A 14492-nucleotide genomic window follows, 5' to 3' on the forward strand; every position below is an offset into this window, starting at 1 on the left:
GGAGATAGTTCAGTAGAATAAGTGTTTGCCTGGCAAGCACAAGGTCCTGAGTTTAATCCCCGGTACCGGACATAAAGAAAAAAAGAAAAAGAAGTGATTTTAATGGATAACCGAAGTATATAGTGGTTATTTCTTATATACCAAACTTATTTTTTCTTTTGTAGATGGTGATGCCCAGTCACTTAAGGAGCATCTTATTGATGAGTTGGATTACATACTGTTGCCAACTGAAGGCTGGAATAAACTTGTCAGCTGGTACACTTTGATGGAAGGTCAGGAGCCAATAGCACGAAAGGTACGTGGCTATAAATATGATTGCATGTAAATATTAGGTTTCCTGAGTAGGTGAAATTTTGTTAAGTCAAATAATTGTAAATTCCCAGCACTTCTCTTAAAAATAAAGGCCAACCAAAATGTTATGCTACACTGCATAATAGGATAATGATAACAATAGTGACAGTTAACATACATAGTAAGTTTATTACGTGCTAGTCATTTCTAAAGGCATTGAATATTATTACTAGTGATGATAGTATCTTTGACTATCCATAAGGCTTAACTTGGAACAAGGAGCCTAATTTTGTCTGCTGCTCTTTATTTATGACAACATAACATCATTATAATTCAGTTAAACAATATAACTTTGACCTCTAATTCTGCAAAGAATTTCTGAATATTCCTCTCATTTCAGATGTGTATGTTGATAATTGTAGTAATCAGATAAATATAACTACCTTATTTTTTCTGAGCTTTTTCCTGTTACAGTTTTCATAACTGTCAATTTTGATGGTTATTTTCTATGCAAACATTTTTAATAAAGGTAGGAGAACTTATGTAAATATATAACATGATCATAATATTGATTTTGTAAACTGATTTTTTTGCTATGATACTATAGTTTTCAAGTTTTGATAAAACTAGTGTGGTCTTTAAAATAAAAATAGTTCGAGAACAAACTCATTTTTAAAAAGGAACAGCTCATTAGCTGAGGTATAATTATAGTAGTAATATTCTGAGTCATAATGCTCTTAGTAATGTTTGATGTTACTAGAGAGAAGAGAAATATCCTCAATCCCAATCTTGTGAATTTTCAAATAATCTTGATATTTTGCTTTCTGTGATTTTATGACAATTTGGTTATCAGGTATGTTTGTTTCTTTTTTCTTTTCTTTTTTTTTTTTTTTTTTTTTTTTTTTTTTTTGAGACAGGGTTTAACTATGCTGCTCAGGCTGGCCTTGTACTCATTGCTAGCCCAGGCTGGTCTTGAACTCCCAGCAGACCTGCCTCAGACTCCTCAGTGCTGAGATTATATGCATGTGCCATCACATCTGGGAGGTTTCTTTCCAAGAAAATATTCGTTCATATTCTTAAAGTTGATTCTCATTTTTTAAATGATGTTTATTTAGAAAATATCTTTTTTAATATAAGTTATAATGAAATTTTTTCCTTTTATTCTTTTTGAGGATTTATTTATCTTAGCCATTTCTTCCTGGCTCTGCTTTCCATTCTATTTGTCTTTACTGTCTGGTATATAAATGAGGCCTATAGTTTACCTCAGTTTTAACCTACCAATGATTAGTATCTACCTAATGTAAGTATTTTAGAATTACTGAGTTCCGAAACTGAAATTTCTAATAGGAATGTTTATTTCTAGATTTTTGTACCCAAGTATAGCTACCGCAAATCTTACAAAATTAAACACTGATAGATTACTACTTTCTTAATCCTAAAGTAAATCAGCACAAGAGGTTTAAGCCAAATCTTGTTATTTAATTTATTAGTTTTACAGCGAGGTAAATCAAGTTTTTAACAAAAGGAAAGGTACAGGCAGGCTATTATCTGTTGTAGAAATTTGTAACAAACATGATAAAGAGAATATATATGACAAAATGTAAAAATTCAGGTGGATTGTACAGTAAATCCCGGTAACTATTTTAATTTTTTGAGCTGAAACAAATTTCCTTTCAGGAGAAAGATAAATTTATATAGCCTGTAATGGTGTAAGCTTGTGAGTACATCTAAGTCATTTGGGGCCTCCCTTTCGCCATATTTGTCTAATGTATCACATGTCAGGCTGATTACTATTTTCAGAAACAGTATTCATGACTGAAATCCTACAGTTAACCTTTAGAAGATCAAAGGAAATATACTTATTTAAAAGGTGACCCTAATAAATAAATATTCTTTTCATATGTTATTGCTTGCATGCCTAACGGCTTTTATTTTTTGTTTCTTAGAATTACTAAGTATGCATGTAAAGGTCAAGCAAAGTCATTTTAGAATGAAACTAACATATCGGTTACAGAGCCATAGCTGAACATTTTAGCAACACTAATTTGGAATTACCATTTTAAAAGATTTATTTTAACATGCAGAGTGATAATGCCATTATTATATCAAATTGTATAAAAGTTTTAAAATTTTTTTTGTTTGGAGTTACTGGTAAAAGCTAGAGGTCTGTATCTTTAATCAGATGTATTTATATATAAGTTGTACATATGATGTATAAAGAAAGATATGTGATCATTTTTGGTAAACAATTTAATCATGAAGATTGAGTATATTCATTATTTAGAATGTACCAAAGTGTCTTTAGGTCAGTAGAATTCTTCTCCAACTGTCAGTTGTCTTGAATCATGATTATTCATATTCTGTTAAATATTAAAATCTCAACAAACATTTCTTCCTTTAAAATTTTAATTTCCAGTAGTTTGTATTATGCTTGCATGTTTAACATGTTTTAGTATTTAATTGTGTTCTGTTGGAGATCTACAATTATTTTTAAGCCTACAAAGAGAAATATAGTACTGTGAAAATGAGATACACTAATTGTCTTTATTTCACTTTTTAGGTGGTTGAACAGGGTATGTTTGTAAAACACTGCAAAGTAGAAGTATATCTCACAGAATTGAAGCTCTGTGAAAATGGAAACATGAACAATGTTGTAACTCGAAGATTTAGCAAAGCTGATACAATAGGTAATACAAAATCCTGTCCTTTTTTAACCATTATTTTTAATATGCTACTGGGCAAAAATGTATTAAAGGTGTTAGCGTAAACCATGATGGCTCTCTACCATAATGACTTAAAATTGAATGATTGTTCTCACTGTTTTGCATTTATTAAATAAATTTAATAGTTTACTTTTAAAGAAAATCAATAGTCATTGAATTCAATACAGTATTTGAAAAATAAATGCCATGTTTATAGCAAATTATAAAGTGAATTGTTAATAAAAATTTGCTTACATAAAACCTAGTGAAGTAACAGGGAAAATGGCAATTAGTTTATTTTCTTTTTTCTCCAATTTTACTGTTTTGGACTTCAATACAGCTAAGTAACTAAATCAGCTAGCTTGGCATCATGGCTTTCATTTTTTGGCAATAAGTTAAAGAGGGGTTGGGGAGATCGCCCAGTGTAATAAGCGCTTGCCTGGCAAGTGGACCTAATTGCTTCTGTAGCTTTAGATAATATAAATATTTTTAAAATACATATTTGTATTCTTTTTGAACACCATGTTTTAATTTAAAATTAAGGTTATTTGAGTCAGTCATTAAGAGCATCATGATTAAATGTAAATGAAAATATTTCTGAATTTCATAAGTACACTTAGCTTTTACCACTTAAATGGTAAAACTTTCACAGGATACTCTTAATCTTTTTTATGAAACTGTTCTGTCTTTGAAGAACCTTATGCTTGATTAATCCTAATATTTTCTCCAAATAAAATAAGTTCTTAATTTTTTTATTCTATATTTTGCTAGAAGATATATACATTCAAGGTTCAATTTTAGTAAACTCATGCAGTGTCATCTTAAATTAATGTTTAAAGAGCTAGGATTTCTGTATACAAATGTCATTTCATTAAAATTGTTATGCATAAATTGCCTTGCATTGGGTTTTCAGATTTTTTTATATATGTGAAGTGAAGCATTAACTGCATACTAAAAGTGGAGCTGGGATATGGCTCATCAGCAAGGTCCTGAGTTTGATCCCTGGTACTGCAAAAAATAAAAATATAAAAATGGAAGTTTTCAGTATATGAAAAATGTGTTCATACTATGTACACTGAGAATCTTCAAATCTAACAAAGTTAGTTTCTTAAAATTAATTCAAGAATGAAAAAAAATAAAAATAAAAATAAGAACTGGCATTTCAATGGATTAAAGCGTGGGAATTCGAACCCCTGGGCCTGTCATGCCAACCCTGCCCCTGGGGCATGCTGAGAAGGCAGTTGAGACTGGGTGTGGTGGTTTGTGCCTGTAATCCCAGTTCTTGAGAGGCTGTAAACAGAGGGATCAATGAGTCCAATCTAGTAGTGAGACCCTGAACCCCCTGTACACCCTTCCCTAAATTAAAAAAAAAAAAAAATTCAAGAACAAATCTGAGATTTGTAGCCAATTGGAGTATAAATGACCATCAACCTCGTAAAATAGTTAATTATATTTTCTAAGGTTTGACATTTTCTCTCTTTACCTCATTTTATATGAACCCATCAAAAATCTTTAGATAAAATCAGTTGGTTTTTTTGAAATTCAAAACAGATATACTGAAGTTTTCATCTTAAGTACTAAGTAAGAATTTGTTGAGAAATGTAATTTATAAGGTATTTGCTTTTAAAAATTTGTAATCTAGCATAGATTGTAGTCAACATAGTTCAAATATTCTAACACTTTTTAAGTACTATGTACATTGATTATATACCTTAAAATTATATATGAATTGAATTTTTTATAGCTACCATTTTTTACTCCCAGGTCATTGTTTTTTAAACTGGGTTGTTACCTGATAACTGACTAAATAGTTTTGAGGAATAAAGAGAATTTAACAGAAAATAGCAATACAAAATACCACTTGGTATATATGTCTATTGAGTTACAATTTCTTGCTATAAGTTTCTAAAGTTTATTTAAGAGAAAATTTACTTTTTTTTGAGACAAGATCTGGCTATGTAGGTCAGGCTGGCCTTGAACTCAATGTGTAACCCAGACTGGCCTCAGAAACTTGTGGCAGTCCTCCTGCCTCAACCATCCCAGTGCTAGGATTATAGGCATGTGCCGCCACACCGGCTTGAAAATTTGCTTTTTAAGCAAAATATTTTGTAAAACTTACAATAAATCAAGGTCTAGAGGCTTCATGGTTGTAGTTATCAAACAACTTAATGGTTATTGAACATTTAATATATATGTTTAATAAGCCATTTACAGAAAGCTTTTGACCCTCAATAACCCATTATTCATATAGATAATGCTTAGACTTACATACACAGTCTGCCTCAGTTCACCTTGGTGCAAATTTTAGTTCCATTAGTTCCTCACATTTTAGTTCCATATGAATCTTTTAACTGCTATCTTACACAGTTCACTGTGGACTAATTTTGTTTTCTAAAGGCTGTGAGTTTTGAAGCAAAGAATTTGGATAATAAAGATGGATATTTCCTTTTGTAGTTATTTTGTAAACCTTGATTTAAAATGGTTATATAAACAGAGGTAGAAAATATAAATTCCTAGTTTTGTTATTACTGAATTAATAAGATTATCTTTTCTTCTAGTATTGTACTTCCTTATAGTAAAAATGGGTAGCTTTAGGCAAGATCTAAATAATATATCATTTCAGCACTTGTCTTTCAATATTTTACTCCCTAAATTGATGTATTTTGGCATTGGCTGTGTTCCAGTGAGAAAAAATTCAAATTTATTTTTTCAGGCTAACCACTGAAACAGTTTTTGTTCTAAAACTTACTGAAAAATGTTTTGTTTATAAACTATTAATAAAAGTGGTGGTCAATTTTACTAACCCTACTAGAAATATTTTCTATATAATATAGTTTTATTTTTATTATCTTACTAGTATTTTTCTACTTCTGTATGCCTTTTGTTAATATATGGGAAAGAAACAAATGCCTTCAATGCCTTGAAATTCTCCACTGTAGCTACAATGCCCACACTTCTCTCCAGACTGCTATCTGTAACTATACTTGCCAATCTCCATTTCTGCCTCTTGTTTTCCAGTCTGCTCCCATTCCATGAGAAATACCTTAGTGCGCCACTGCCTTGGCACTCCTTTTATAGTCACTGGTGACCTCTTCCTGTGGCCAAGTCCAGTAGTAATTTAGGAGTCTTTCATTTTCTCAACTTGCCAGCAGAATTGAACAGTGAATTTAACATTGTCTCTAGTGACTTTCTGGGCAGTTTCTCATTGGCTGTACCTTGTCTGAGTTCCTTGTAAGGTACTCTTCATTGTCATGGTGGTCTCAAAACATTAGTACCTCCTTGTTCAGCTTTTGGGTCTACTGTGTTTTCTTGATTTCATCTGTGGCTTTAAATATTCTCTTAATGTTGGTGTCTTTTAAATTGATGTGCCCTACCCAAAATAACCCTAATTCCAGTTTTAACCATTTGATGTCTTCACTTGTATATCTGACAAGCATGCCAAAATAATCCTGTGTAAAAACTAAGCCTTTCGTTTCTCTTCAAACCCTGCTGGCCTGTCTTCTTTCCCCGTCTAGTAATGCTTCTTCCAGTTGCTTAAGCCAAAACTCTTAGTGTCATTCTGATACCTTTATTTCTTAGCAGTTCCTTTGGGGTCTATTCTGACACTGAACACTACTTCACCTTCTGCTACCTCAGTTCCATTTGCTACAGTAGCCTCATCTCCCATGTTTAACCTCCTACTTACAGTCTGTTCTTCATTAGCCACAAAAGTGAACATTTACAATGTCATTCACCTGTAGCTTCCTAACTCCTCTGGATTCCCTTTTACTCAGAATAAAATTAGAATACCATGGCGGGGGCCAAATAGCTCAGTAGATTAATGTACCTGCAAGTAGACTCAGGGCCTGGGGGTTTGATCCCAGGGCATGCTGAGCCAATTGAGACTGGGCGTGGTGGTGCCTGAAATCCCAGTTCTTGGGTCTTGGGAGGCTGTAAACAGGTGGATCACTAGGAGTCCGATCTAGTAGTGAGACCCTGAACCCCCTGTAGACCTTTCCCTAAAATACACACACACACAACACAATTAGAATAATGTCCTAGCTTACAAAATTATATCTAATCCTGCCAAAGTACATTTATGATATCATGTATTATACTTAAGCCACATTGATGTGCTGTGATAGTGTAAAATATGCCAATTGTATCCCCTCCTCAAAGCCTTTGTATTGCTATTTCTTCTCCTGTCGAGAATGTTTTTCTTCATAGAACAATTTCAAAATTGAGTGAAAATGAAATTTCCATATATATTTCTGTATACCATGTCATGTACATAAATATGTACATTAACAAAAACCGTGTATGTAGAAGAAATAACAGAACTGTAACAGTGATTATTTCTTTGTAGAGATTTCATTTGCATTACCAATATTTTATGCTGTTTTGACATTAAAAAAATTTCTGCAATCAGGAAAAAATATAACTCATTTCTGTAGGAAGACTAAAACAACTCTCTGGTTTCTTCCTCCCCCTTCTTCCTAGGTAACATTCGGTTTCTTATGTGCAGTGCTGTTTACAGGGTGTGTCCATTTTAGGCACTTACCACAATATATTGATGAAATGATTTTCTGTATTTATGCTCTACTGTAATAAAAAGAACAACAAAAACATAAGCCTGCCAAGATAGAATGTAACATGAACAGCTTGCTTTATGTAATTACATAAATATTCTGATTACTGTGCTTTGATCTTTGTAGCATACTGTCAGACATACTACTAATTTAATTGCTTTAATGAAAATCTAACTGATTATAAGGTCTTATAGAACTTAACTGCAAAATAGTACATAAACAACATGAGTAATAAACATCAGGCTAAATGTGTGCACGGTAGGAATAGCATTTTAAATTTCTTCAGCAAACATATTTTGTTTGGTTTTTATAGATAATACTTTTCCAAAACCCAGGTATTCTAAAATTTGAAAGTATTTTTTCTTCATACATGATGAAGTATTTTTGTTGATTTTCTTCAGTGTGTTAGGTAAGATATGGACCAGAGTTAGATATTATATTGCATATACTGATACTTATTTTTAATATTTAAATTATTTTATTTAACTGTAGATACTATGGAACTTAATTATATCTGGACTCTCACATGCATAAATAATCTTGTGTCAAATTTTATACTGAGGGGGGCTTGTGGGTTAGCTCACTTGTTTAAAGCACCTGCTGGGGCAAACTCAGTCAGGTGCAGGGGACCGCAGTTCAATCCCCAGCTCCCCAACCAAATCAGACCTGCCCTTAAAGCAGCCTGAGCTAGCAAAAGAAAAAAAAAAAAAAAACCTCCAAATTTTATGCCGACTAAGCTACTCATTTTAAAAATGAACCTCTTGCACTTCATAGTTTAACTACTTTAAATACAGTTTAAGTAATTGATTTAGAAAATACAGTTTTACATCAACTAAAGAAATTTTGAAGAATGCAGACATCAGACCAGAACTGGTTCTTTTTCATTGTGTCCATATATTCTAATTAACTATTCAAAGCTATATTGTTCACTATAAATTATTCTTGAACTGGTTATATTGTAAATACAGTATTTTCCATCTGTAGCATCTTTTAATCATACGATATTCTCAGAAAATACATTAATTTTTAATACGTTCAAAGCTAAAGTTCATCCTAACTTTCTACAGTGTTGTGCAATTGAGCGCTTACCTTTTGGTGTCTTAAATTCTCCAAGACGTTGTCTGTCATTTATAGCTAATTATTTTCCTTTAAAAATCCATAAAAAACTTTATTTTGGCTTTTAATGTATTTTTACATATTCATCTATTCTTGCTATTCCATCCTTTGCATTTCTTTCTTGATAGTTTATCTTTAAAATTTTATATTTACATATCTTTCTTCCTTAAATCTAGATACAATTGAAAAGGAAATAAGAAAAATCTTCAATATTCCAGATGAAAAAGAGACCAGATTGTGGAACAAATACATGAGTAATACATTTGAACCACTGAATAAACCGGACAGCACCATCCAGGATGCTGGCTTATACCAAGGACAGGTATTGTTCATCAATAATGTTTATTTTAAACATACCACACATGAGGCTTTTTTGACTCGCAGACTTTAATGATTATCCTTCAGTATGTAGTGGATTCTCCTGTCTCTGGCTTACTCTAACTCATTCTCTTTCCCTGCTGGTCAGTTACAGTAGCTTCTGATTTTCAGTTAAAAAAAAATCTAGAATTATGAGTTTTTAAACCAAATAAAGGACCAAATGCTGAATACTTTCATTTCCGAGGCCATGAAGTCTCTGTCAAAACTGTAACTCTGCATTGTAGTAGCATGAAAACCAGCCCTAGACAATATATAAACTATGGGAATGGTTAAGTTTCAGTAAAACTATTTTTTGCAGGCATTAGGCTAAGTGGACTCTGCCTACCCTTTAGTATATATTAAATCTCAGTTTAGTCTGTCTTTATGGTATAATCCAAAGAAATGAGTGAATTGAGAAATGAGAATGTTCAGTTAAAATCAGTAAGTAATTCTGTCTTCTAAATAGCTCTTGAATGAACCTCTCTGTTAACATTCTTAGCCCTGTCCTTCAATTCTTCAATCTCTTATGTGTCTACTTATTCTTACTTATGCCGAAAGATTCATTCTAAATTATAAACCTGAATTTTGTTTTTTCCCTCTGCTGGCTTCTTAAAGTCCAGGCAGTTTAATCTCCCTTGCAAGTCATGGTTTACCCTCCTGCAGAGGTTTCCAGCGTCTGTAGATAATTCCTTTCTTGTGGCTCACTCTCTAGCAGTATCAAGCATAACTGTATCATAGTTCTCTGTACACACTCTGCAACTCTTTAACACTCTGCTTTTGCATATTGTTTATCTGCCTGATATACTCTTATTGCCAACCCCTATACCTATCCAAAAAGAATTTCTTTCAAGCATGTAAATATGCAAATTATCCATCCTACCAGGCAGGGACACTGGATCTGAATCCTTCAGATTCAAGTCCAAGTTTCACTTCATCCATCTCTTCAGTCTCTTTTTTTCCTCAATATCCACTGATTTTTCTACTTTCAAGAAAAATCACTCTCTTTACTTCCACAGTGATTTATGAATGTGTTCTCTGATTAGTCGTTGTATACTTGCTTGTGTACTGTAGTTTGACTTTGAGATTCTTGTTTTGGTTAAACATTGTGGGGTTTTGTTTTGTTTAATTTTTAGTGCCTAATAATGTCTAATGATCCAGTCAATACATGGAAACTTTTGTGTTTTAATTTTATTTAAAAGCTTATTGTTAATGTCATATTGATACTGAACTGACTTGTGAAAAAAATCCAAAGAAATGGATATAAATTGGTGTTTAATAGCAAGTATTATACTTGACTGTTTAAAAACTGACTGACTTTAAGTATTATAGTTAAAAGCAAAGTTACCCAAATGAAGCAGAAGTGAGGCCCTTGGAATTTTAGCAGTTAGCCAGTATACCCCTAACTAACCAGCCAGCCTTTCTGTTTTCTGCTAGACATAAACCCTCTCTGCTTAGTTACCATCCACTAGTGTTTGTGGTGGTTCTAAGAATAAAATTTGAAATTATATAGAATGTTTATTTAAATCTTTCCAATGATCCTATGAAATGGTTTCTCTTCTCCCTGCCATGTACATTAGCAAACTGAGGCTCAGCCAGGCTAGTGGCATACACACCTGTAACCCCAGCTGGTAGTTCTGAGGCCAAGGGAGAAGGTTCACAACTTGAGACCAGACTGGGCAACTTAGTAAGATCCTTGTCAAAATAACATAGAAAGGACTAGGGGTATGGCTCAGCACTAGAGCACTTGCCTAGCAGGTGTGAGGCCCTCAATTTCGACCCTCTGTACTACAAAATAAAACAAAATGTGAGGGTTAGAGAAATTAAATAATTCGTTTTTTATTTTTTCTGTCTTTGTGAGACAATCTGGTTATACAGTTCAGGCTGGCCTTGAGCTCATTTTGTAGCCCAAGCTGGTCTCAAATTCACAGCGATCTTCCTGCCTCAGCCTCCCGAGTGCTGGAGATTATAGGTGTGTGCCACCATGTCTGGCTAATGACTTGATGTTCTTTTTTCTATGGGGGATCGAACTAAGGACCTTGCACTTGCCAGGCAGACGCTTATGCTGCTGAGCTATCTCCCCATCTGATGTTCATGATAGGTAGTAGTTTAGCAGACCAGAAGTAAAAGAATAAATAGTTCATTAAGATTAAATGCCTCCAAAGACTTTTAATCTTTGGAAGAGGACTTTTTCAGAGAACATACATTAAGGGGGAGGGGGCTGCCCCTTAGCTCAGTTCTTTAAGTGGCTGCTTCAACAAAGCAGTCAGGCTCAGGTTGCTGTGGTTCGATCCCCACAACTCAAGCCAGCCAAACCTGCCCTGAAGGCATTTGGAGCGAAAAAGAGAAAAGAATATACATTAAGTTTTCAGATTTTATACTAGTTCTTTTCTAAATGCTGTTGTGGACTTCTTTAAAAAATAAAAGTTCCCTCATTATAAATCAAAGCAAAAGATATTATTGAAGCATTTGCCTCCCAAAATGAGACTTTCTCTCCATTTGTATCTTAACTAATTCTGAAAATTTTCTGAAATTGTTTTCAACTTGAGGTCGTTGTAAGTATAAGTGAAATTTTATTCAGAAAATGATATATTTGAAAAAATGCTGTATTAGAGTAAAGGAGTAAATTTTAGTTTTGTTGTTTTTTTTTTTTTTTTTCTCCTTGTGCTGGGGATCTAACTCTAGACCTTGGCCTTGCCAGGCAGGCACTTATGCCACTGAGCTATCTCCCTGATCCTAAATTTTAACTTTTTTAATGGCATTATAATCCAGAACTGTAAAAACATTACAGTCCAAGACTGTAAATACAAACCTGGGCTAGAAGCCAAGATGTTGTGGTAAATAACATTTTGAATACATAACTTTAAAAATTTCTGTAGCTTAAAAGTTTTTGTTTCAAAACTGATTTGAGTGTTTGAAATGATAATATTCTTGTGTGATATATATATATATATATGTATATATATATACATATACATATATATATATTTTATGTATCACTATAACTACAAGTTGCAGTAAAGAAAAGCCTTCCTCAGAAGTTATAAGTTACTAAATTCTGTTTTATCGATCTCTTTAAAAAAAAAAACTATTGGAACAATAATTAGAAATTAAAATCATGATCTGTGGCAAAAATTAAAAGAAAGGCTTCTCTTTTAGTCTGGAAGATGTCAGAAACGAATATGTGTTTTAACAAGTAACTACTGCTTTAAGCATCTGTTACTTGCACAGTCCTGTGTTACAGGCTACCAGTACAAATAGAAAGCATTTCCCTTAAAGTTGAGGTCTACATTCTTTATACTTGCTTTAAACTTTTGTTATAGAACTGATAGACCTGTTTATCTTCTGGCCTTCTCACTGTCATTGCTGACTTCTTCTGTTTGAGGTCTTTTTGTGTCCTTTGCCCAGCTTTGGAATCAAAATGCGGTTACTTCACTTTCTCTTTTGCCTTTTAATAATCACAAAATTACTTTAGTTTTAGTGTATTTAGCTTTCTTCTAAAGCTATTTCAACTTCAGAGTTATAGAAAAACACCCTTTATTGTGTCATGTTTGCAGGTGTTAGTGATAGAACAGAAAAATGAAGATGGAACGTGGCCAAGGGGTCCTTCTGCTCCTAAGTAAGTGCTCCCACTTCCGTGACTTATTGCATGATTTTAAATCTTGTGATTTCAGATAGAAACCCAGAATGACAGAAGAACCTAAATGAGCACAGCAAATATATACATTCTTTGTGGTTTAGTGTTTTATTCTCAGAGAAGTTATTTAACTTTGCATTTAAATTAATATAGTATATTACAATTTTAACAGCTTCCAGTACAATTAGAATAAAGGGATAGTGTGAATAAATGTTATAAATGAGAAAGTGCATTATCACAATCAAATTACTAAACATTTTGTTTTAATTTTTTGAAAGTATTTCTATAATTTTTTAAAGATACCTGTCAAAGCAGTCTATCAAAGTGAATCTGATATGGAAATAATTTTTTTGTAATCAAAGTTTTTAGAATGTAAAAGTAGATAATATCTGAATTACAAAGAGTTGCTTCACCTGGTTATAAAGTAGGATGTGAGAATCTTGTTAAGAGTTTTAGAACTAAGAGGCACACTTCATTATCAAACATACTGATAACTATGTTATAAAGCATGGCACATGTGCCATCTCTAGGCTGTAGACTCTGAGGGCCTAATGTACAATAAAATACACTAATATTGCTTCAGGAAATACTCAGCTAAGTAAGGTCAATGAAAATTGTAACTAACCTCATACTAGTTCAGATTAGTTGCTGTTGAATTGTGAAAAAGAATTTATAATTTGTAAGGCTTTGGAATGTTGAGTTTTTAAAAAGAGGTTATAAACATTAGTGTTTTGAAATATTTTAGATAAGAATTTAGTAGATGCTAACAGTAAATTTTTTTAAACTCTATGCTGCTTGTCTTTAAAACTAAAAGCTAAAATATACCTTCAATAGGTGGTTCTCTATCCTTTTTATCATGTAAAGTTTTGTTTAAATTTGTCACAGAAGGTGCCTAAATATATTAATTATATGGAGGTAATTTTTCTTACGTTGCACCTAATGCAAGGGTAGAACTTGGTTTAAAAATAAAACTTTTAAGAAGATATTATGTAGGTTTCATAGCTGATGAAGATATAGAAGTTAACATTTGTGAATAGTCAAGTCTTAGATCAGAACTACTGTTCTTTTTTCAAGCTTATGTTTAGAGTGCTATGTACTTCACTTATGTATAAATCATTTTTGAAATTACAAAATTACCTATGGATTAATATAAAAATATCATTAGTTTCAAACTTTGAGAATCTTTTTTACATAAAATTACTGGTTTTCACTAGAATATTTCTGTTATCTGGTCCTCTATCTACTAACCCTGTCTGTCTGTCTGTCTGACGTGAGGTATCATTGTGTTGCCTGGGCTGGCTTCAGCCTCCTGGGCTCACTTGATCCTCCTGTCCCAGACCCCAAGCAGCTGGGACTCTAGACATGCACCACCATGCCAGACCCAAAACCATTTTTATTATCTCAAGCAACTGCAGTGCCTGCTTTATGCAAAAGAAGAAACAGTTACTCATATAATTCCTAACACGTTATATATAAGCGGCATATATTAGTGAATGAAAGCACAGCTTTAGAAATATGCAGTACAATTAAAAATCTTAGTGTCTGCTAAATCTGTCAATTTAGTAAGCACCCCAGATGTTAAAGCATGAAAATATACATTCACTATAAAATACAAGAAATACTTTACAGCAGTAAGTTTCATATTGCCAAATGTTAATTTAAGAGAATAAAAACACTTTAATATTTGCACTTATGCATAAAAAGACTATGAAAGACATTTTTCTTAACTCAATAAAACTTGTACCCAAATTCTGTAGTAACCATTACATTTTATTGCAAAAATTTTAACCCAATCCAAGTGTATAAGAGATACAATTCACTATC

The 14492-nt window shown here is 32.6% G+C and overlaps 1 protein-coding gene across 3 annotated transcripts in view; it reads left to right on the plus strand.

Annotated features, from left to right (window-relative positions):
* Positions 1–14492, plus strand: part of Usp15 (ubiquitin specific peptidase 15) — a 124500-nt gene that overhangs the window by 36607 nt on the left and 73401 nt on the right. For 2 of the 3 annotated variants that reach the window (XM_004641637.3, XM_004641636.3), the window contains exons 3-6: positions 165–295; positions 2852–2978; positions 8854–8999; positions 12589–12650. In XM_004641637.3, coding sequence (XP_004641694.1) covers positions 165–295; positions 2852–2978; positions 8854–8999; positions 12589–12650 — 466 coding nt within the window. Of the gene's footprint in view, positions 1–164; positions 296–2083; positions 2162–2851; positions 2979–8853; positions 9000–12588; positions 12651–14492 lie in introns of those variants that run through there. The other variant, XM_023701708.1, reaches the window with a different exon arrangement.

This window comes from Octodon degus, unplaced genomic scaffold, assembly GCF_000260255.1.
Source record: "Octodon degus isolate 3935 unplaced genomic scaffold, OctDeg1.0 scaffold00139, whole genome shotgun sequence".
NCBI classification, from domain to species: domain Eukaryota; kingdom Metazoa; phylum Chordata; class Mammalia; order Rodentia; family Octodontidae; genus Octodon; species Octodon degus.